Here is a 22,952-nt window from a genome sequence, read left to right as displayed (position 1 = left end):
ATCATACACGTTCTTTAGAAATGCCTATAATCTCAGCAATTTCACGCACTTGGACTCGCTGGTTATCCAATACCATATTGTGCACTTGATCAATGATGTCTGGTGTGTTACACTTTTTGGACGTCCTTCACGTTGATCATCTTCGAGGCTGGTACGGCCAAGATTAAACTCGGCAACCAACCGTAATTATGGACAACGAAGGAGAAGAGTTCCCATAAACGTTTATGAACTTCTAATGAATTTGTTTTGGTGTTAAACCTTTTTTTACAAAGAATTTTATAACTGCACGATACTCAATTTTATCTATTTTAAGGGATACTGACAACACTTTTATTTCAGACAACTGTATAAAACAAATTACTTGATAGAATGACTTGTCATTTCACACGGATGCTTATGACAGATGTACGAACTTAGAAAAAAAAATCTTGTCGATAGTATTGCCAACTATGGGCGAGGCCGAAAACTTTTCAGACCACCTTCGCTCTTCAATTTTTTGCGAAGTGCAAAAAATTGAAAAAAAAAATCAATTATTTTTTAAATTATTATATAAATTAATATTGTAATTATTATATAAAAATATTATTATATAGAAAAATATATGTATATTATTTTACAAACAATTATTGTTGTTATAGTAAGCGAATAAGATCGTAGCGCCAAGAGCGGTAGTATTTGAAACTACTCTAAGATATATAACAATATCGTACAACATAGTTGCCTGTGTAGCTCAGTGGAAGTGGTGCTTGCGTCCTCTGCGCTTGGTCGGTCGAAGTTAGACTTAAGTTAAAGTCTAGTCGCGGACTGGAGGAACTTTTTCTAAGCCTTTCTTTGACCTATTCCCGAGTTAGTCGATCTGTGGCATGGGCAAGTTGGTTTTTCCTTCTGGAAACTAGGGTTTCTCATCATGTAAACTCAAGTAAATCGACCGTAGCACCCACATTATTTCAGACAGTAACATATCTTGTTAGGGTTAGGTATCAAGAGATAGCATCACTTGTTTGCCAGCCTCTTCATCGGTGGCTGTTATAATTAGTGATAGACATGGGCCAGATTTCTCTGATTGGCTACTGGTGGAGATTGAACTGCGCACTCAGTCTCCAAAAGCTAGATAGGGTATAAAGGCCTCGCCTACTCCCTATAAGGGAATAAAAGGCGTTAGCTGATTTATTTTTATTATAGTTTTTTAAAATAAGGGGATATTAAATCCCACATTGTTTCAAAACCCCTTAATTCAAATAATGTTACATCGCCGAATGAAGCCTATTGGCTCTTTATATTTAAGTAATTTAATGGCTGTACCTGTTTGACAACTCGTATAGCAGAGTATATAAGTTATTTTCGCTATACCCTCAGTATTAATTTGGTCTACTTACTCACTGATGAGACCTCAATAAAGTTCGAAACCGGTCTGGGTAGTGACCTTCCACCATAATGTATAACATCATACATCTCCTATTAGATGTGTTTTACATTATGGGAAATACTAAGAATAGTGACAGAGCTTTGTCCACCTTTGCTACGAATTGCCCTAGTTTGCACTACGTGCTTTAGCTTACGCTAGTATCCGCCGATGCTCTTATTGTTTAGTATATTCGGCATGAAACTCTTTGATTCTGCTCTTGGAGTTTCTTATTCGGTTTTGAAACAATGTGGGATTTAATATCCCCATAATTTAAATAATGTTACATCGCCGAAATGAAGCCTATTGGCTCTTTATTTTTAAGTACAACATAGTGTTAAATAGGGAAAAGTGCATTTTAAAACAGGTGTTTTTAATAATTTTAAGGAGTTTTTTCATTTTAGTTTATGATTTCATGAACAAGTAAGTATATACACGTACTGCCATGGCAATTTTTTTATGTGACATTACTTGCTAAACATCTTAAAAAATGTATTTTGTGAACTGGTTTTAGGTTATCCGACATCAGAATTTTTCTTCAATAGCAGTTTTCAATCTATATTAGATTTATGTATTTTCTAATATTATCTATTTTAGATATATTTTATTCATCAGGTAAGTAATTTTGTTTTAATTTATTAACTTATTTTAGAATTAAATCTATCGTATTTAATTCTAGACTATGACTAGTAGTGAGAGAGATTATTATGGAAGAAAATACCGCAGTGGGCATGAAAAACAAAAGCGAAAACTATATATATTTGTTCAGATATATCAGTTGATAACGGGAGTTCTGAAATAACTACAAACACTTCTTCGGCTTGAACATTAATTAATAATGAGAGTTCTGAAATACTCAAAGGAAGCGGAGAACATGACGCGTTTGGTCAAACAATGAGTATTGAAGATCCTAAAATTCAGACACCAGAGGAAGATGAACTATTTACTATTGATGATCCAGCAACATGGCCCAAAATTTTGAACAACGCAACACTAACACAAATTGTACAACATGGTCCAACGTCTCCTTCGACTGAAAATGATTTTCCAAAAGATGACAAGAGGTGTTTTTCCACAGCTCACTATGTTATTTTGATACTTTGTACACAGCCCATAATGGTAACTTTTTTTGGAATCATAGAATTAATTTCAGGATTTGATCCACTTTTAAAAATGCGATGTTCGGGAAAAAAATTATAGGTAAGAAACAAAATTCGTATCTATCACCCATTGCGCAAAATGAATTAATTGTTGATATGGGAACCAAATTCAACAAAATATTGTAAAAATGATACGACAGGCAAATTACTATTCAATAATTCTCGATTGTACTCCTGATGTTAGTCATCAGGAGCATATTTCAATAATTTTTAGATTTTTACATATATTTGAAGCAGATATTGAAATTCGTGAACACTTTTGGACGGTTTTTAAACAACTAATGACACTACTGGTAAAGGTATATATGAAAATATAAAATCACTTTTATTATTATTATTATTATTATTATTCCTGATACCTCCAAGGAGTCCGAAGACTCATCGTGGGAGGACATCTACAATTCTCTCTACACCTAACCTCTACTACGAATCATCTCCATCAACGCCATCTACCGCCCACTTCCAACACCACCACAACTAGTAATTTTTGTCTGTAAATTGCGTGTGTTCTGATGGGCCGATTTGTATGTATGCGGGATGAAAAACCCGAGTTTCCGGGAGAAAAAACCCTGCTATTTGAATAAATTTTGAATAAATGAAATCTTAAATTGTTAGATTGTCCATTTTAAATGAAAACGAAAAGGCATTTTATACTCCTTGCGCCTGTTATAATTTAAATTTGATTTTAGGGGATGTCGCAAAATCATCAATAATAGCAATAATTTTTTTTAATGTTATACTAAAAATATTTACATTATTTGCTGAATCAACTTCACGTTGGGACATATTAAAGAAATTTGTTAAACAATTAACTCCAAAACCGTTATGCGATACAGGATGGGAATGTAGAATAGAATCAGTTATTATTATTATTATTATTATTACCCAAGACCTCATAGAGTCAAAGACTCATCTGGGAATTATTGAATAATACTTTGCCTATCGTATCATATTTACAATATTTTGTTGAATTTTGGATCCCATATCAACAATTAATTCATTTTGCGCAATGGGTGATCGATACGAATTTTGTTTCTTCCGTATAATTTTTTTTCCCGAACATCGCATTAAATGATCTTTTAAAAGTTATCAGTTAGAGCTGTAGGTTTTTAAATGCACTAAAAGAATTATTTAAAACTGCATCAGAAAATACTATCAAAGTAGAAGTGGTTTCAATATATGAACAAATAGATTCATTTGAGTTTATACTAAGCCTTGTAATTTAGTATGAGCTTTTATCAAAAGTTAATTTAGTAAGTAAAGTATTACAAAATGCAAAAATTCCCATAGACGTAGCAACTAAGAATATTAAAGAGTTAGTGCAGTACTTTGAAGAGCAGAGAATATCAGGATTTGATAGCTATTTCAAGATTGCTAAAGAACTGTCAAATCTATTAGAAATAGAAATTAAATTTAAAGAAAGTTGAGTATGTCGAAGAAAAGTATTTTTTGATTATGAAACGCCTGATGAATCACACATAAGTGATAACAAAAATAATTATAGGATACATTTCTTTTTTATAATTTTAGATACTGATCTACAATCTGTCAAAAAAATTTCAATTATATAAAATTCACGAAAAATCATTTGGAATTCTTTATGATATGAAATTAATAAGAAAATGACAGAAAATGAATTAAAATTTCGCTGCAAACAGCTGTATCAAAAATAAAATACAAGTATTGATGAATCTGAATTTTACAATGAATTAATTATTTTTAGAAATATTATTCCAGGAGATGCACCCATTAATATTTTAAAATTCATAATTGCAAATAATTTGTCGGATATTTATCCAAATATTACTACGACATTTAAAATATTATTGCCCAGTCCAGTTACGGTCGCATCAGCAGAAAGAGGTCATTTTACAAATTAAAAGTAATAAAAACCTATTTGCGATCTGTGTAGCTCAATGGATGTGGTGTTTGCATACCACGGCGCTTGACCGCATGTAGGAAAACTTCTTGGTTTCGAATCTAGTCAGCAATTAGAAGAAATTTTTCTAAGCCTTTTTTTCGACTGGTTCCCGAATTAGTCGATCTCTGGCACGGTTAAGCGGGTTTTTTCTACCGGAAACTCGGGTTTTTCGTCCCGTAAATTCAAAAAATCGACCGTAGGACCCACATTATTTCAGACATTAAATACGAGTGTTAGGGTTAGGGAATACAAGATGGCGGCATTTGTTAAGCCGTTTCTCTTCACTGTGTGCCGCTTAATTAGTGATAGTCTTGGGCCAGCTATCTCTGATTGAATACCAGTGGAGATTGACCTGCTCAATCAGTCTCCAAAACCTAGATAGGGTATAAAGGCCTCGCCCACTCCCTATAAGGGAATAAAAAGGCGTTAGCTGATTTTTTTTTTTTTTTGATTATTTGCGATCTTCTATGCTCAAGAACGTTTGTCGTCCCTGGCAATAATATCTATAGAGCATGAAATTGCGAAAAATTTAAATTTTGATAGCGATATAAATGATTTTATTGATAAGCACATTAGGTTAAATAAAATTTAATATATTAAGATTTCTTTTAAATCTTATAAGTTGTTATACATATATTTCATTCTTTACAGTTAAAGTGGACATTTTTTCATATTTTTATATTATTATTTATATTATTAAATAAATCATTGTTCTGGCATATTTATATGATAATATGTACTTACATAATAAAATAATATATCATGTACATACAAACACATTCATTTTTTAACTAATTTTTTCCATTTACTTAAATTGATGCTAAAGGGCATACTTGTTTATCTATGTGCATAAATATTTTTCATATTTGATTTAATTAAATAATTAACAAGATATTCTTCCATTTAAAATTCCTATAAAAGTTACTAACTTTCCGGGGCCCCGCTTTTCCATTTCGCACAGGACCCCGCAAAATATAGAAACGGGCCTGAAAGGCAATATACGGATCCCTTCTAGAAACCGCATTATTGTTGTGAATACATTAAACACTGCTTTTTTTGTGTGCTGTAGATAGGCAGACTCATAAGTTGCTCACTTTCTATTGAATATAAAGGGTGATCAAAATTAAAGCATCCCTCTTTAAGACCTCGTGGAGCGTTACCCAGTGATGATCCAAATGATGTGAAACTTCGCAGGAATTCATTGTGGGTTATGTGGAAGTGATACCTGAAAAAAAAAAAATGAAAGTAGTTCCAAAATTCACTACCGTGGCACTGTATGATGTAGTCAATGTAGATACAGGGTGTTCGGGATAAATTTGACAGTTTCGTAAGGAAAAAGAAAATCTTCTTTGTATCTATTAAATTTAATGAATTGACAAAAAAACATTACAGGCAGAGTTAATTACAATACTATCAACAAGATTTACTCAAAATAACCACCATTAGCATCGATCACAGCTTCAATTCTGCTTCGGAACCTCGAACAAGCTGATGCTACAGTCTCCCTGGGAAGGGCCGCAAAAACTGTTTTAATTTTATCCATTAACTGGGCTTTTGTATTACTGGAAGTGCGATTGGTGTCTTTTTCAACTGCGCCCCATACAAAATAATCCATGGGGTTAAGGTCTGGGGAGTTTGGAGGCCAAACATTTGGACTGGTGAAGTCGTAGAAATTTTCAGACAACCATTTTTGACTTTTCCCAGAGGTGTGGCAAGGGGCCGAATCCTGCTGCCATACATACGGCCTACCATTGGCTACCCTTGTTATCCAGGGCTTGACTACAGTTAGCAACTCCACGAACAAAGCCCGAATTCCAATGCCAGGGTTCTTCAACACCTGTTCCTGCAGATTTGCGAGGAATTCTGCTGTACGAACGCAATCAGATCGTCTGCTAGGGATCTTTCTTCTTGCTACATCCTCGTAGTCACTATTGCAAGTCTCTAGTTCATGCCTGATTGTTTTTACTGTATTCAGGGAGCATTGGGCAGCAGTCGTAATATCCTTATTTTGATGGCGAGCACGAATCATCATGATACAAGTTATTCTCTTCCATGATTCAGGTGGGTTCCAGCTATCCATCCTTTCTGACATCTTGTGTATGAATGAAGAAGGGTCCAAACTTTTAAATGAAGAGAAGTGTGTGTTAATACATGTAACTTACGGAAAAATATAATTAATTATAAATATGTCAAATTTATCCCGAACACCCTGTATATATACAGGGTGGTTCAAAATTCCACGTAAAAACTTTGAGGGGAAGTAAAGAACATCAAAATCAATCATATTCACATAGGAAAGGATGACTGGAAACGCCACCCGAAAGTGATAGGTGGCGCTGTTCGCCAGCACTTCAGGTGAGCAATTGGGGCTCCCTCATTCAAGCTTTCGACTTCGTACGAAGAACATGCGTCGTTCCACGAACGCTGATATGGCAGACATGCACCTCGTTTACGGGTTAGCTGACGGTAATGGTCGAGCCGCTGTACAAATGTATTGCTAAAGGTACCCAAACAGACGTGTACCGGATCAACAAATGTTTGCGCATTTGAATCAGAATTTGGGTGACTATGGATCATTCAGGGATCGCAGACATGATAGTGAGCAGCTGTGATCGACGCTAAATCCCGCCATGGAAGAGGAGGTGTTGCATGCAATGGACAATAATTCTGAGACAAGCACACGTGCAGTTGCCTCTGCTATAGGAGTATTTCGATCCAGTGTATTGCGCGTTTTGCATTCTGAGTCCTTACATCCATTTCATCTGCAACGGGTCCAGTTACTGATGGCCAAAGATTATCCTCGACGTCTGGAATTCGCGCAGTGGTTTCTGCAGAAAAGTGTCATAGACCCGGATTTTCCAACTTGTGTTTTGTTCACGAATGAATCTCCATTTATTGGCGAAGGTGTCTTCAATCACCACAATACTCATATGTAGGCCTATGAGAATCCACACGCTGTGCGATCACATGCTGCACAACAACGCTTCGCCATTAATGTATGGGAAGGTATCGTCCCTGACTGTTTTGTCAGTCCTTACCTGTTACCACTCCGACTAGACTCCCAGAAGTACCGGACCTTTCTGGAAGAACTTCTGCCGGATTTACTGAACAATGTTCCAATGACTGTGCGTTGGAAGATATGGTTCCAACATGATGGGGGCTCCATTTTGGCATTGCTGTGAGTCAGTATTTGGACAGGTCCTTTGGGTCTCGATGGATTGCGAGTGGTGGACTCACACTCACCTGATTTATCGAGAATTGGTTTCTTTCTTTCTGTGGGGACCATTAAAGCCATGGTGTACGAAACGCCTATTGCCTCTGCCATGGACCTCGTGGCTAGAATCGCCATCGCCGCTGCTAATATCCGGGAAACTCCAGGTATTTTCGAAAATGTACGGCAATCAATGCGTTATCGGTGTCAGGCATGCATTACTGTTAATGGTCGTAACTTTGAGCAACTGATGTCACCCCATATTATGTATCCAACTACTATTGAACTGTTCAATTATGCCTAATAAAGTTTTTTACGCTACTCACTCCTTGTGGTATTTCTGTATCTTCGTGTCACTGTTAGTACCTTCCGGTGGATTTTCGGTGATGCTTTCCTATGTAAATATGGTTGATTTTGATGTTCTCTACCTAACCTCAATGTTTGCATGTGGAATTTTTAACCATCCTATATATATATATATATATATATATATATATATATATATATATATATATATATATATATATATATATATATATATATATATATATAAATTTGGCGCCATTTGTGCGGTAAAGGGTTGCCAACGAGAAAAAAAAAGACAGCGTGACAGCTAACAGTTCAGGGTTTTTAAAAAGGGAGCGCTACACGAAAGAACAACGCATTTTCATTGTTGAGCAATATTTTAAAAATAATGAAGGTTTGGCAGCTACAGTTCGCAATTTTCGTACAAAATATGGTCGGTATAGTGATTTAATTTCATCAACTGTGAAAAGATTAATTTAAAAATTCAAGGAAACTGGATCAATTAGTGATCTTATACACTCTGGCAGTTCTTCAACAAGTCGTTCAATAGAAAACATCGAAGCAGTTCGTGAGAGTGTTGCTGAGAGTCCAGGAACATCAATTCCGCACAGTGGTCTTGAATTGGGCATTTCGAGAAGCTCTCTACAGCGTATTCTCACGAAAGATTTGCATCTTTATGCTTACAAAGTTCAATTTACTCAAGAACTGAAGCCTACTGACCAAACACAGTGAAGAGGGTTCGTTGAATGGATTATGGAACAACAACAAGTGGTTTCGAACAAAATCATCTTCAGCGATGAGGCTCATTTTCATCTTGATGTCTTCATTAATCCACAAAATTGTCGCATTTGGGGTTCAGTACAATCCACGAGTGATTGTTGAGAAACAAATGCATCCACAACGTGTCACTGTTTGGTGCGGTTTTGGGCTGGAGGCATCATCATCGGTCCATTCTTCTTCGAAAATGAAGCTGGCAAGGCAATAACAGTCAATGGTGCTCGCTATCGCTACATGATAATCCAGTTTTTTGTACCTAAATTGCAAGATATGGATGTGGACGACATGTGGTTTCAACAAGACGGTGCCACTTGCCAAACAGCCAGAGAAACAATTCAATTACTGCATGAGTCATTTCCTGGTCGTGTAATGTCCCATTTTGGTGATCAGAATTGGCCGCACAGATCATGTGACTTAACGCCATTGGACTTTTTTCTTTGGGGTATTTTGAAGCCTAAGGTTTATGCCAACTAGCCCACGACCACCCACGTCTAGAAGGAGGAAATTGAGCGCTGTATCAACGAAATTCAGCCACATTTATGCAAAACGGTCATGGAAAATTTCGACAAAAGAGTGCGTATGTGCCAGCAAAGCCGTGGAAGCCATTTACCCGATATGCTATTCCATGCTGTACTGTGTACTTTATGAATCAATAAGAAATTACAATTTTTAATTAAAAACCTGTGTTTTCTATCAAAATTACTTCTTGCGTGAATTTTGGGACACCATATATATATATATATATATATATATATGGTGTCCCAATGAAGAAGGAAATTGAGCGCTGTATCAACGAAATTCAGCCACATTTATGCAAAACAGTCATGGAAAATTTCGACAAAATATATATATATATAATTTTATAAGCTTGGTTATTTAACTCCTAATTCCAAGTAAGCAAACAGATAAGTTTGCGCCTGAAACATAGTTCAAGTCTAAAGATGGTACAACACCAGGGCAACTCATTGTAAAGGTGGGTAAAGCTCTGATCACTATTCTTAGTATTTCCCATAATGTAAAGCACATCTCACTAGAAGATGTATACTGCAATACATTATGGGTGTGGTCACTACCCAGACCGGTTTCAACCTGTTTTTTAGGTCTCCTCTGTGAGTAGCTAGAGCCTAAATAATTAACAAGGTTGACAATTGAAAATTGACATATATGTCTTTAGGGGTGAAGCAAAATGTTTTTCATATTCCCGCTATCTCTTGTGGTTACAGTGAGGGTAAAATTTATGAGCAGTTTGCTCACCCTGAATGGGCATGGAGATTATGCATCGTTATATGAGGGCTAATATAGCTTTTGGTCTTCTACATTTGAATATGTCCGTTGTCTTGTATACTGCAGCTTGCTGAACCAAATCGTTGGGATGTGTGGACGTCTTTTCGAAAAACATGGATGCTAAGGATTGTAGAAAAGAGAAAATATAGGCAATATTTGTGTCTCTATGGAGTTGATTGTTTCTAACATACCACGGGGCGTTCAGAATCATTCTCAAGCACTTGTTCTGCACTCGTTGTATCTTGATAAGGTTAGTATTAGAGGTGTGGCTCCAGGCTGGAGAGGCATAGGTGATTATAGGACGAATCGTCATCTGGTATAGTTGCAATTTGATTCTGTTGCTGAGTTTGCTATTTCTATCAATTATCGGATAGATCTGAGCTATTGCTTTAGATGCTTTCGCGCACGTAGACTTAATGTGTTGGTTGAAAGATAGCTTTTTGTCGAGAACTACACCCAGGTAATTTGTTTCTGTCGGCCAGGGAATTTTAGTATTGAATAGTAACACATCTCAGTATTGAATAGTAACACATCTCCTGCAGGAGACATTGGCCTTTTTGAGCAAAGAATGACTTAGCTTTTCAGGGGTTGACTTATAATCTCCACTTGGAGAACCAACCCTCCAGTTTTAGAAGGTTTTCTTAAAGCTTTCTGGTAATGAAATTGATGTCTGAGAGATCTGGTCAGTATTGCCGTATCGTCCGCATAAAGGGCCAAAATGGAAGTCATCGGATTGTGGTGGGATGTCTGACATGTATACAGAAAACAACAATGGAGCCAGTAGAGATCCCTGCGACACTCCCGCAAAGATATGGCGCTGGGACGATGTAGAACCGTTGATTTTAACTTGCATTGATCTATTCTGAAGAAATGAATGTATTAGATGAACCATTTTTAGTATGGTACCGGCTGAGATAAGTTTGTGCAGGGCTCCAAAATGCCAGATTTTGTCAAATGCTTTGGATAGGTCTAGGAATACAGCTCCTGTGCACTGGCTCCAGTTGTAACTGGTGGTGATGTATTCGGCAATTCTATGTATTTGCTGGGTAGTACTATAGTGTTGCCGAAAACCAAACTGTTCTTTAGGAAGGATGTTTAGGTCATTTACTGAGGTTTGGAGTCGTGAGAGGATGACTTTCTCCTCAACCATACCTAGATTGGAGATGAGACTGATTGGACGATAATTTTGCGGTAAGTGTGGGTCTTTGCCTGGCTTATGTATAGGAATTACATCAGCCAGTTTCCAGGTGGAAGGAAAATAGTGAAGTCTTAAGATTGCTTTTATTATACTAGTCAGGTGCACTGCAGCTTTTCGAGACAGCAGATTGATCACCCTGTTTGAGATACCGTCTGGTCCAGGAGCTTTATTGTTCTTAATTTTTTTTAATAATATCATATAATTCAACAGTGATGTGTGTGCAATATGGTCAGCACTGGTAGCTGGGAGATTTAAATCATCCTTGACCTTCTGTGGATTTTGTACAAGTGATTGAAATTTAAGTTGTTATAAGGAGGTGTGCACTGCTCCACAATAAGGCAGAAGCCATACTAAAGATGTCAATCCACAATAAGGCAGAAGCCAATCTTTAGTATGGCTTCTACCTTATCTACATCTGTGTGGACTAGGCCCTGGTTTGAGATTATGGGAAGAGGGATCTGTTTTTATTTTTGATGTTTCTCAGTATCCCCCACCCCCCGATTGAGTGATCAATAGGTGAGATAGAGGCTAACCTTTTATCCCAAACTTGGTTTCTTTGAGTTTTAAGTGCATATCTTACTGCTCTATTCAATCTATTAAGTACTATCTTGTCCTGAGGAGCGCGAGTGTTACGAAATCTCTTCCTAGCTCTGTTCTTCTCTCTGCTCAGGTCCATAATATCCTCAGGTAAACGTTTGGGAACAGGTTTGTGGAAGGTTGCAACCGTTATAGCAAACTTAATCTGTTGGGTGAGGCTAGTCACTGCAGATTCCACATCTTCTGATGTACATATGTGAGGGACGGGTCCAATTTGATCCCTGAGTGCTTTAGACAGTCTCTCCCACGATATGCCTGAATGAAAGGGAGGAGACAGGCATTCTTGTTCTTCCAATTGCAGTAGAATTGGGTTGTTATCTGACGACAGCTCGTTTAGTGATTTAAGGCTGTACTGTGCTTTAATATCTTGCATGATAGCTATATCCAGGATGTCAGCAGTGCCAGACGTACTGAGATGAGTTGGTTCAGTAGGTCCAGCCACAACAGTATAGTGTGATCCTGTGTAGCTAGAAAGGATGCGACAATTTTTATTGGTAGTTTTACTGTTCCAAGCAGGATGTTTTGCATTGAAGTCTCTAGCGATGACAACCTGTCCTTTTACTCCAAGGATGGCATCCAGATCTGAGCTTAATAATGTCTTTAATGGAAGGTTGTAAGCAGAAAAAAATTTTAGGTTTCCAATTGAGTTTTTGAGGACATTAATTCCTGTGATTTTGAGGTTAGTGGTTGTAGGGTTGGTTATTGAATGATGACTGATATAGTTTTTGATAAGGGTGGCTGTACCTCCACCTCTATACCCAAGTCTGTCGTTTCTGTAAATCTGATACCCTCTGATTTTTAGGGTGTCAGCAGGCCTCAGGTGAGTTTCCTTGATTAGAAATATATCTGGGTTATATTATTATTGAATTCCCGGATTTCTAGCAGTTTATTTTTGATACCGTTGGCATTCAAAGCAATAATCTTAAGCGAATCTGGGTCGATTTTTTTCCTATGCATCGGAGAATGCAGATAATATGAATTGGGTTTGCTGTGAGAATCTTTTTGTAACACTTAGTCATGGATTTGAGTTGCTGAAATCCTGCAGCATATTTGCAAGAGATGAGGTGATACTAGCTGATAGATTCGAATGTGAATTATTCAGGTTCTGGGTTTGCACTATCTGTTTGGAGTGGACCACATCAGCATATGTTCTCACTTGATGATGAAGATTCATTTTCTTAAGGGGCTCAGTTAATGATGGGCAAGCACCTGTTGTTGTTGTGATCTCACTCTTGGAGGACTGACGAGCATGAGCTTCAGGAACTCTCGCACTAGATGACGAAGTAGACCGATGATTTGGATAGCTCAATCTGTTTTGGGGTGATGTATACAACCTCTATAATTAGCAGGGTGAGGACCCCACAATCACCCCTAAAATGGGGTGATTCTCACCACATTTTAGGCATCGGAACTGAGCTTTGCATAGCTTCTGGGCATGGTCAAATTTTTTGCATCTGTGGCACTTCCCAGAAGATGCTTACTTTCTCAATGGTTCTGGGTTTATTTTGAGTCCACAGATTGATTTTAGATTATAGATGTCTTTGTAAATGTTCTGAATTTCTACTAAGACTAAAGGCAGTGTCTTATTTGATCTAAACATGCTAGTGATTTTAATGGGTGGTAGATCCTGTAAGTTAAGGTCAGTAACTATTTCATCCATGTCAATATCCTTGGAGACTCCTCGTAGGACCACTTTCAGATTTTTTTCTCAGACAAGTGAAAATGTACGATATTGAGTTCCTCTTACGTCCAGTTTCTTTGTAAGATTTCTATAATCAGCCCACCGTGGTGGGCCGGATTTTTATGCCTTCGTCTACATTTTTAGCAGATCTATAACTTATTTCTAATTTAGCCATGATAGTTCTAAGTGTTGTCCATCTCTGCTTGTCCTTTAGGATAATCGGTGGCACCTTTTCGTTGGGGGAGGCAGAGGGATCTGTAATGGGAACGTCCTCGTCCATACCAACATCATTTGTTGGCTCAGCAGCGAGAGCTTTTCTCTTCTTACGAGCGTGGATTTCTCCTTGATCAGAAGGATTAGAGGTAGAGAGACAACTAGATCTACCTGTAATCCTCCATTTGAGGAGAGTCTTCATTTTCCTCAACGTCGACTTCCAGTGAAGAATATAAGTTTAAGTAGCCGGGCCAATCCCGTTCAAACTTTTTGAGAAGCTTTTTAATAAAAGTGAGTGCTAGCCTTTTATCGAGTAACTCGATAATGATGTCGGGGTCGATCATGCTAGTAGGCCATGTCAGCTTGAACTTCTTTTGGAGTTTATCAATAAGTACAAGAGCAGTCTCTTTATCGAGAAAATCAGTGAATACGTCTAGGTCAGGTACGTTCATATCGTTTTAACTGCGTATGAGCGTTAATAAAAATCCTGCAGGTCTAAAGACCTGCCAGCAGAAATTTTTTATAGAATATCCCGCAGCCGCAAAGGACTGCCAGCAATACCAAGCATAGGCTAAAGAAAGCAATAGCAATTAAATTGCATCTAATCAAAGACTTACCTTGATATATCATAAAATGAAGAACGCTTCGAACATTACTAAAACAACTTATTCACGGTATCACTACTCCTCAATCAAAATCTTATTCAAATCTAACGCTGCCAAAAATACCGAGGACTTCACTTTATACGCTTACTCTCCAATACCAAGGTTTTAGTAATACAGAGCCTTATCAACTTTACCTATACAAGTTTCTAAAAGTTGTTTTTATTTTTAATAAGAATCTCTGGAGGAGATATAGATGTAATTCATTTTAACTTGGTGTTTTATATATATATATATATATTTATATATTAGGGTTACCAAGTAATTTTATGAACTTGGTTATTTTATTCCTAATAATCCCAAGTAAGCAAACTTAACTGCTTGCAAACTTAACTGTTTGCATCACACATTTGTACAATATTTGTACAAATATATATATATATATATATATATATATATATATATATATATATATATATATATATATATATATATATATATATATATATGTACAAATAACGTATTCAAGAAGAACTGACTGGCTAAACACTGCTGTATGTGTGATGCGGTACAATAATTTTGTGTGCACCTTTGGCTTGTTGTAATGAAGTAACATAATATGGGAATTATACTGTATTTAAAACACCTTATTCGCATTTTCAAAATATTTCATTTATTTTCCTGTTGCGCTAACTACATATACAATAAAATTTGTACTTTAAAAAAAAATGAATGGAAGGTAACTTTTAAACTAATATTCGTTTTACGCCTTACATATATCGGGAAACCAAAATATGAACGCTTAGTAAATATTAAAAAGTGCCCATATGAAAGAATACCCATAATTTTTTTAAACTTGTTCAAACAATTGACAGTAAATACATGCTATTCAAATACAGTACAAAATTCATGCTCAGTTCTACAAACGATATTTACGGATTCCAAAAGTAATTCTTAAAAAATTCTGATTATTACCACCAGAGGGCAGTTCACAAATTGAAGGCAGAGACTATACATCTGTTGCTCTACTAGCAGTGCTTGTTGGCATTTACATTGCCAAGTACATAATATAGTAGTTTCGGTATTAATGAAGTGACAACGCTTGTGGATTTTATTAATTGTTGATTTGTCTGCGAAAGGTCTTACAATTGCTACTAAAATTTGCAACTTAATTGGCTGGTGCATATAAAAATACTTAGCCTGGCACTAGCAAGTAGTGCATTATTACAGGCTGGTATCTACAGAGTTTGATTTATTTTTTTGGTTTCTCAAATACGTAACATGTCTCGTAAAGGTGGAAATAAAGGTATGGTACCCAAATGTTAATGAACTGATTTTTTTTTCTTCTTCCAGTTAAATTGTTTGTATTAGTTTAATATTTCGACGGACTCCGTGATATTCGATATCAGTATTGGCACTTGAAATTCTTTATTGCAGTATTTATAGTTGTACTGTTAAAGTTTTTGGTATAAAATGCACGTTTTCTTTCTTTCTTTCTTTTTTTTTTTTTTTTTTATATGCTTGCATTCTAAACAGATTGAACGCAATTTCAAATTTATCAGCGTGATGAAAGCTTTACGCCTAGTTAGATATAGATTAGGCTTAGAGAATACGATAAGTTATGCGATTTTTAATAGCTTTTAATATGGAAGCTTACAGTTTTTTTTTTTTTTTTTGTACTTCCTGTTAAGATAAATATTTTTGTCTCATTGAAATTACTGTTTCTCATATTTGGGTGTTGGATGTATATATATATATATATATATATATATATATATATATATATATATATATATATATATATAATACATACGAAACAGAACGATGAAAGTAAATTACCATCGGATGCGATTTCTCCAGTATGTTTCATTTCATACTAGTTTTTCTCCTCCCACGTTACCATTCAGTTAACTCATAATTGAGAACACTTGTTTCATTTCTTATATTACATATTTTTGGAGAAAAGGAGCTGTTCATCTTTTAACATGCTTTTCAGCATGTTAAAAGATGAAATGTATTCGGACAAAAGAAATCCATCTCTACGGAATTTATAGCGAATTTTCATTAATATTATACTGAAAAGCGAGTTTTGCACATGCTAGTGCCATTGAACGAATGCCTCAGTTTTTGAGCATTGAAGTAATTTTCAGACTTGGTATAAAGGATTACTGATGAACAGATTTTATGATTAGTTAATCCCCCCCTCCCCATCGCATCGGGGATGTTTTTTTAAAGTATTCTAGAATGTGACAGTAGCTACTACTGCATATATTAACTGTTTAGCAGTGCAGTAATGCATTTTAGTATTTTTATATTTTTAACTGCTTTACATAAATTAATAAATGAAATCATATGAAGAAGCTGTTTTAGTTGCCAAAGGGATTGTTTTTATAGCAAGAAAGTGCTATAAAAACCACCAGCTCCTCTTTCCTTTGCATGGCATTAAGTTAACAAGTTTCTATTATTATTATTATTATACAAACACCTTCTGGAATTAGCTTATTGTTACCTATACTACCAATTTTAAGTTCATTTAACTGCTGCTGGAAGATGTTTTCACTCACTACCTCATTTGCAAAGCATTCTACCCAACAACCATTCTTCATTGCAAAAAAAAAAAAAAAAAAGTCATGCCTCATTCCCTTATGCACCATACCTTTATATAATTTCCAAGACTGATCATTTGTTTCTATCCCCTACCTTCTTTAACCTTTTGAAAAAAAAAAAAAAAAGCTATGTCTCTGAGGAGGAGAGTTACCAGTGAAGTCTCATAGGGTTCTGTCCTAGGACCGCTGCTGTTTAATTTGTTTGTTAATGATATTGTGAGTTGTTTGCAAGCAGATATTCATCTATTTGCTGATGATAAAGTTGGGAAAAATTACAAGAATGATGAAATATACTGGTGCTTCAGGGCAATTTGAATAGATCGACTATGTAGGCAGACAAATGAGAATATCAATTCAACACCAGTAAAAATAAGATTTTGCACTTTGGATCTCAGAAACATACTGTTGTGGATCATATTGGAGGTGTATTACATGAGATGGAGGAAATAAATCTTGGGATATTGGTGGACAGAGTACTGAAGTTCAAAGGACATTGAAAAAGTGTAAAAACAGCCCAAAGAAATGCTACTAAGAATATTCACAAATAGAGATAAAGACGTGGTCATTTCAGGGCCTTATATTTAATTTGATTAGATTACATCCAGACTACTGTGCACTGATCTGGTCACCTGCGTTTCTAGGTGAGAAGCAATCTCTTGAAAAAGTTCAGAAGTGGATAACAAAAGCAGTATTGGGTTTGTCAAATACTGTCTATAAAACAGGCTGAATGAATATAATCTGCAGACTCTGGTAAATAGGCAGAGGAAGGGTGATTGAGACAAAATGTTAAGAGCTCATCAGACAGATACCTAGGAGAAATTGCTTCTCACCTAGAAACACAGGTGACCAGATCAGTGCATAGTAGTCTGGATGTAATCTAATCAAATTAAATATAAGGCCCTGAAATGACCACGTCTTTATCTCTATTTGTGAATATTCTTAGTAGCATTTCTTTGGGCTGTTTTTACACTTTTTCAATGTCCTTTGAACTTCAGTACTCTGTCCACCAATATCCCAAGATTTCTTGATTCCTCCATCTCATGTAATACACCTTCAATATGATCCACAACAGTATGTTTCTGAGATCCAAAGTGCAAAATCTTATTTTTACTGGTGTTGAATTGATATTCTCACTTGTCTGCCCACATAGTCGATCCATTCAAATTGCCCTGAATCTACATCATTCTTGTAATTTTTCCCATCTTTATCATCAGCAAATAGATGAATATCTGCTTGCAAACAACTCACAATATCATTAACAATCAAATTAAACAGCAGTGGTCCTAGGACAGAACCCTGTGGACTCCACTGGTAACTCTCCTCCTCAGAGACATAGCTCCTCCATGCAAAACCATTTTGATATATATTAGAAAGCCAGTTTCTTATCCATTCAACCAACTGATTATCCAATCTCATTTGTCATAACTTATTCACTAATTTATTATGTGATAGTCTGTCAAATGTCTTTGCAAAATCCCTAAATATCCCCCCCCCCATAGATATATATATATATAGAGAGAGAGAGAGAGAGAGAGAACTCATCCACTAGAGGTTGGTCAACCTGTAGTACATTAGTACCATGGATGGGTATATGAATTACCCCCTATCCGGAACTGTACTCACCTTATTATAAAATGTAAGTAAATTAGTGAAACAAGACCTCCCTTTAACAAACCTATGTTGACACTATACAGAATCTTTTCCTTATCCTGTATTCTATTCCTGACGAATCTCTCCAAACCTTAATCACTCAAAATGAAAACAGGTCTGTAATTTGAAACATCCGTTTTGCTTCCACCTTTATGCATTGGAATAATCTTGCCCTGTTTCCACTCATCAGGGATTGTTCAGGACTCAATAATATCATTAAACAACCACGTCAACGTCAGTTTCTTGTAACGCCCTTTCACAACAAGTGGTGAAATATCATCCAGTCCAATAGCCTTATTCACTTCAAGATGACTTAAACAGTTATAAACTTTCACCTCATTCACTTTCAAGGAACTGAATCGAAGCTTTGATTTCTTAACTTTGGAATGCTTCCTTAGAATAATATCATCACCATCAGTATGAAAAACCTTAGCAAAATGAACACTGAGCATTCCACTGTATCATCTCTAGCAGAGTTATCTTCCCATGATTATTCTTTCTGTTGCTAGTTGCATAACTAGCAAAAAATCCTGGAAAAATTCCCAGGATATTTCTTAGCTTGTTTTGCTAGATTCTTTCGTAATCTAATTTCTCCCTTCTTGTTATATTTGTTCACTGCAATTCCTGCTTAATTTCCATTTCATCCATTTAACACCTATTCTGTTAATCCTTTTTGATTTTGACATGGTCTATTGTTGCCATCATCAAATACTTAACTATTGACCACCCATATTAATCTCTTTCCCTTCAAGTTTCTTTTTCACGGAACTCTTTCAAGCTTTCTGTGCCTTCCATAATCTCCTGTCCTATAGTTCCACATGTATCATCTTATTCTGGATACCTTTGCACCTCCCAGGTCAGGACTATATGATCACTATCACCAACTGGTGATAATAATGATATTTTGTTTATAATTACATTAGCCAAAGTTATTACTAAATCTAATATATTTTGCTTACAAGTTCTCTCCATCACCAACTGTACGAGACAGTGATTCCTTAAGAACTCAAATTCTCTTTCCTTTCTCTTATAAGCTATTTCTTCATTCCAGTTACTAGTTTAGTGACTACTACTTCTTCTTTTCAGCCATTTTCTGTCCACTGCTAGGCGAAGGCCTCCTCCAGTTCTTTTCACCTTTTTTCTGTTCTTGGCAATGGTTGACCAATTTTTCCCAACAAATTTTGACAGTTCATCACTCCACCTTCTTTAGGGATGGCCTCATTTCCCTTCTTTTGGAATCCAGTTCGTTACTGTAGTGGTCTATTGTGCATCTTCTCTCCTAGATAGATGTCCGGCCCATTTCCATTTTTGTCGCTTATGGTAAAGAATGATGTCAGTGATGTGAGTCTGGCTCTGAAGCCAGAGCCAGTTTAGTGACTAGCTAAACTAATTTACCTAAACATTTCTTTCTCATCAGTAATACAATACCCTCTCCTTGGAAGTATTTCTTCTGTCTTCTCTAAAAATACTATACTCAAAACTTCAATTCCAGCAATTCCAATCAAGATATAATTATCATTCAACCATGCTTTCATTATTATATGAAGCTGGACTATAAGAAACAAGGCTATATCTTCCAGAATAAGAACGATGGTGCCACTTTACAGTAATTAATGATCAGAGAAACATAATACATCAGCCATACATTCTTTTGCCTTGGTCAATGATCCACTTGTATTTAATGATGCCATGGAAGTGATATTGCATATTAGCCCATGGATGTTGAATAAACACTAAAGTTGTTTATTTAGTATGGACTGCTCAGTGATTGAGCGGTTTTGCCATTTGTTCTCTAAAAAAAAAAAAAAAAACCTTTATAGTGAGTTATGAGGATGATGCAATATCTGTTTGCCAGTTGGAAGGCCTGTTTGAATCCTATCATGGATGTGAAAAGTTAGCCAATCATGTATATGGGAATGGTACCCTTCTGGAAACTTGGATTTTCACCCTGAAAAGCAGTCTGACTAGCCAGAGAGCACACACTGGACAGTTATACTGGCTTGGAATTATAAAGTAACTGAGGCTGCTATCCACTAATATGAGAGAGAGAGAGAGAGAGAGAGAGAGAGAGAGAGAGAGAGAGAGAGAGAGAGAGAGAGAGAGAGAGAGAGAGAGAGAGAGAGAGAAGCGTTATGATTGAAACACATTTCATGAGTGGAGTTTGTATTCATACAAAATTTTTTTTAGAGTACAAGGAGGGACCAGAGCAGAACGAGAGTTCATCTCTTAAATTTATAAGAAGAATGTGTATTTTGGGGATGAACTTGAAGAGTGGTATGAGTGGAATGAATTGTCTAGCGTGCAGAAACAGAAGACCAGTTTAAAGTGTGGTTTCATGAACATTGTATTTGATAGTGAAGACCTTCCATGATGATTATTTGAACTCGTAATATAATGCCATTACCAGTGCAAGAGAGTTGTTCATGGTCTGTATGTTGGGAAGAATGTTTTACATTTTTTCAGTCAAAGCCATGTTAAAATGTCATGTGTGTGTATTATTTTATTTATTTTTGGCAACTCATATTTACTTTCTGCAAAACAAATAACTGGCACTAGAATATATGCACTTGGCTGATATAATATACTAACATCCCTTACTTTACCTACTGTAGTGATGTCTAACTCACGTACAAGGTTCCATACTAAGTTCCTCCTTGATTATATATGACAATGTGTATACCTGATTTGCCCTGCCCTTTACTCCCCCCCCCTTGAATCTGCATTTCAGTAAGACTTAATATTGTTGGTTTTTTTCCTATATATATATATATATATATATATATATATATATAGTCACAACTTACTTCAACAATTTAAAGTTAGATCATTAATCAATTTATATACTCTTTTCTAATTGTCATTATCCAAGTTTTCTGTCATATAAGACCTCATTATTTCCATTGTGATCTTCTATCAATCATTTCTGCAACTATCCAGTAAATATTATTGAACTAAAGTTGTTCAATCATATGCCGCTCAGTGGTATAACTAAAATTTTTGGTCTTGCTTCTGTGACACATTTTCAGTGGCCCTCTGAGAGTATTAGATAGCCTTCTGAGTATCTCTCCTATATTGTGCTGTTTTGTTATATGGTAGCCAAATGATAGTGGCTACGATACATGTGAATTACGGAAACTGAAAACAACACAAATATCGATCAGATATGATGTTGGAAACATACCAGCTGAATGCAATATTAGTATACAGAACAGATTCAACACACTCAGTTTGTGTGAAAGAGAACCAGATGAACTATGGGAAGAGATTAAAGATGAAATTAAAACGGAAGCAAAGAAGAATATTCCAACAGTTTGTAAGAAGTTCAAATGGCTGTCAGAAGATGCTCAAAACTGCTCAGGAAAGGAGGAAAATGAAGGCCACAGGAAATTTTCAGGAAGTACGGCATTTGAATGCAGAGCTTCAACAATAAGCCAGAAGAGACAAGGAAAAATACTTTAACCAGGAATGCCAACAAATAGAAGACCATAACAAGATAGGAAAAACAAGAGATCTTTTCAAAAAGATCACAGAACTAACAGGGAAGTTTAGTGCCAAGGTGACAATATTGAAAGGTAAACACAAAGGATACCTTACAGAAGCTGCAGACATCCAAGAAAGATGGAAAGAGTATACAGAAGTCCATTACCGAAAGGACTCCAAAATTACTGAGAAATTTAAAGAGCAGGATTATACATAGGAGCCAGTACCACTGGAGAGTGAAGTGAGGTGGGCACTGCAACAGCTATCCAGTAAGAAGGCACCAGGAGGAGATGGAATACCTATTGAGCTGCTCAAAGCCCTGGGAGAAGAGGCAGTTAGAATTTTATCAGCTATGTCAGCAAATTTGGATCACAATTAAATGGCCTAGGGAATGGAAAAAATCAGTTTATATACCTTCATTGAAGAAAGGTGATGCAAGAGAGTGCAAAAATTACAGAACTATAGCACTGATTTCTCATGCAAGTAAAGTCTTACTTAAAATCATTCATGAAGAGAGAAATGGATGAACGGGCAGGATTTCGAAAAGGCAGAGGAACAAGAGATCAAATTGCCAATGTGAGATGGATAATAGAAAGAGCACAGGAATATCAAAAGAGTGTCTACCTTTTGTTTCCTTGACTATAGTAAGGCTTTTGACTCTGTAGACCATGTGAAACTGTGGAATGTGTTAAGAACAATGGGAGTACCAGAGCATTTCATTATCCTTCTAAGGAATCTTTATTATGAATAAGAAGCTACTGTCTGAACAGATCTTGGAGAAACTGAGTATTTGACTATAGGTAAAGGGGTGCAACAAGGATGTATTTTATCTCTGTACCTGTTTAACTTGTACAGCGAATACAT

The 22,952-nt window shown here is 36.1% G+C and overlaps 1 protein-coding gene across 1 annotated transcript in view; it reads left to right on the top strand.

The window, feature by feature from the left end:
- Positions 1–15,368: 15,368 nt before the first annotated feature.
- The window catches only part of LOC150105040 (spermatogenesis-associated serine-rich protein 2), a 248,778-nt gene continuing 241,194 nt past the window's right edge, over positions 15,369–22,952 (top strand). The window contains exon 1 of the mRNA XM_090396113.1: positions 15,369–15,658. Coding sequence (XP_090252239.1) covers positions 15,634–15,658 — 25 coding nt within the window. The 5' untranslated portion in view covers positions 15,369–15,633. The remainder of the gene's footprint in view (positions 15,659–22,952) is intronic.

This window comes from Typopeltis vanoorti, chromosome 7, assembly GCF_054136105.1.
Source record: "Typopeltis vanoorti isolate ZY-2024b chromosome 7, IOZ_Tvanoo_1.0, whole genome shotgun sequence".
Taxonomy (NCBI): domain Eukaryota; kingdom Metazoa; phylum Arthropoda; class Arachnida; order Uropygi; family Thelyphonidae; genus Typopeltis; species Typopeltis vanoorti.
This window is presented reverse-complemented; position numbering and strand designations above follow the sequence as displayed.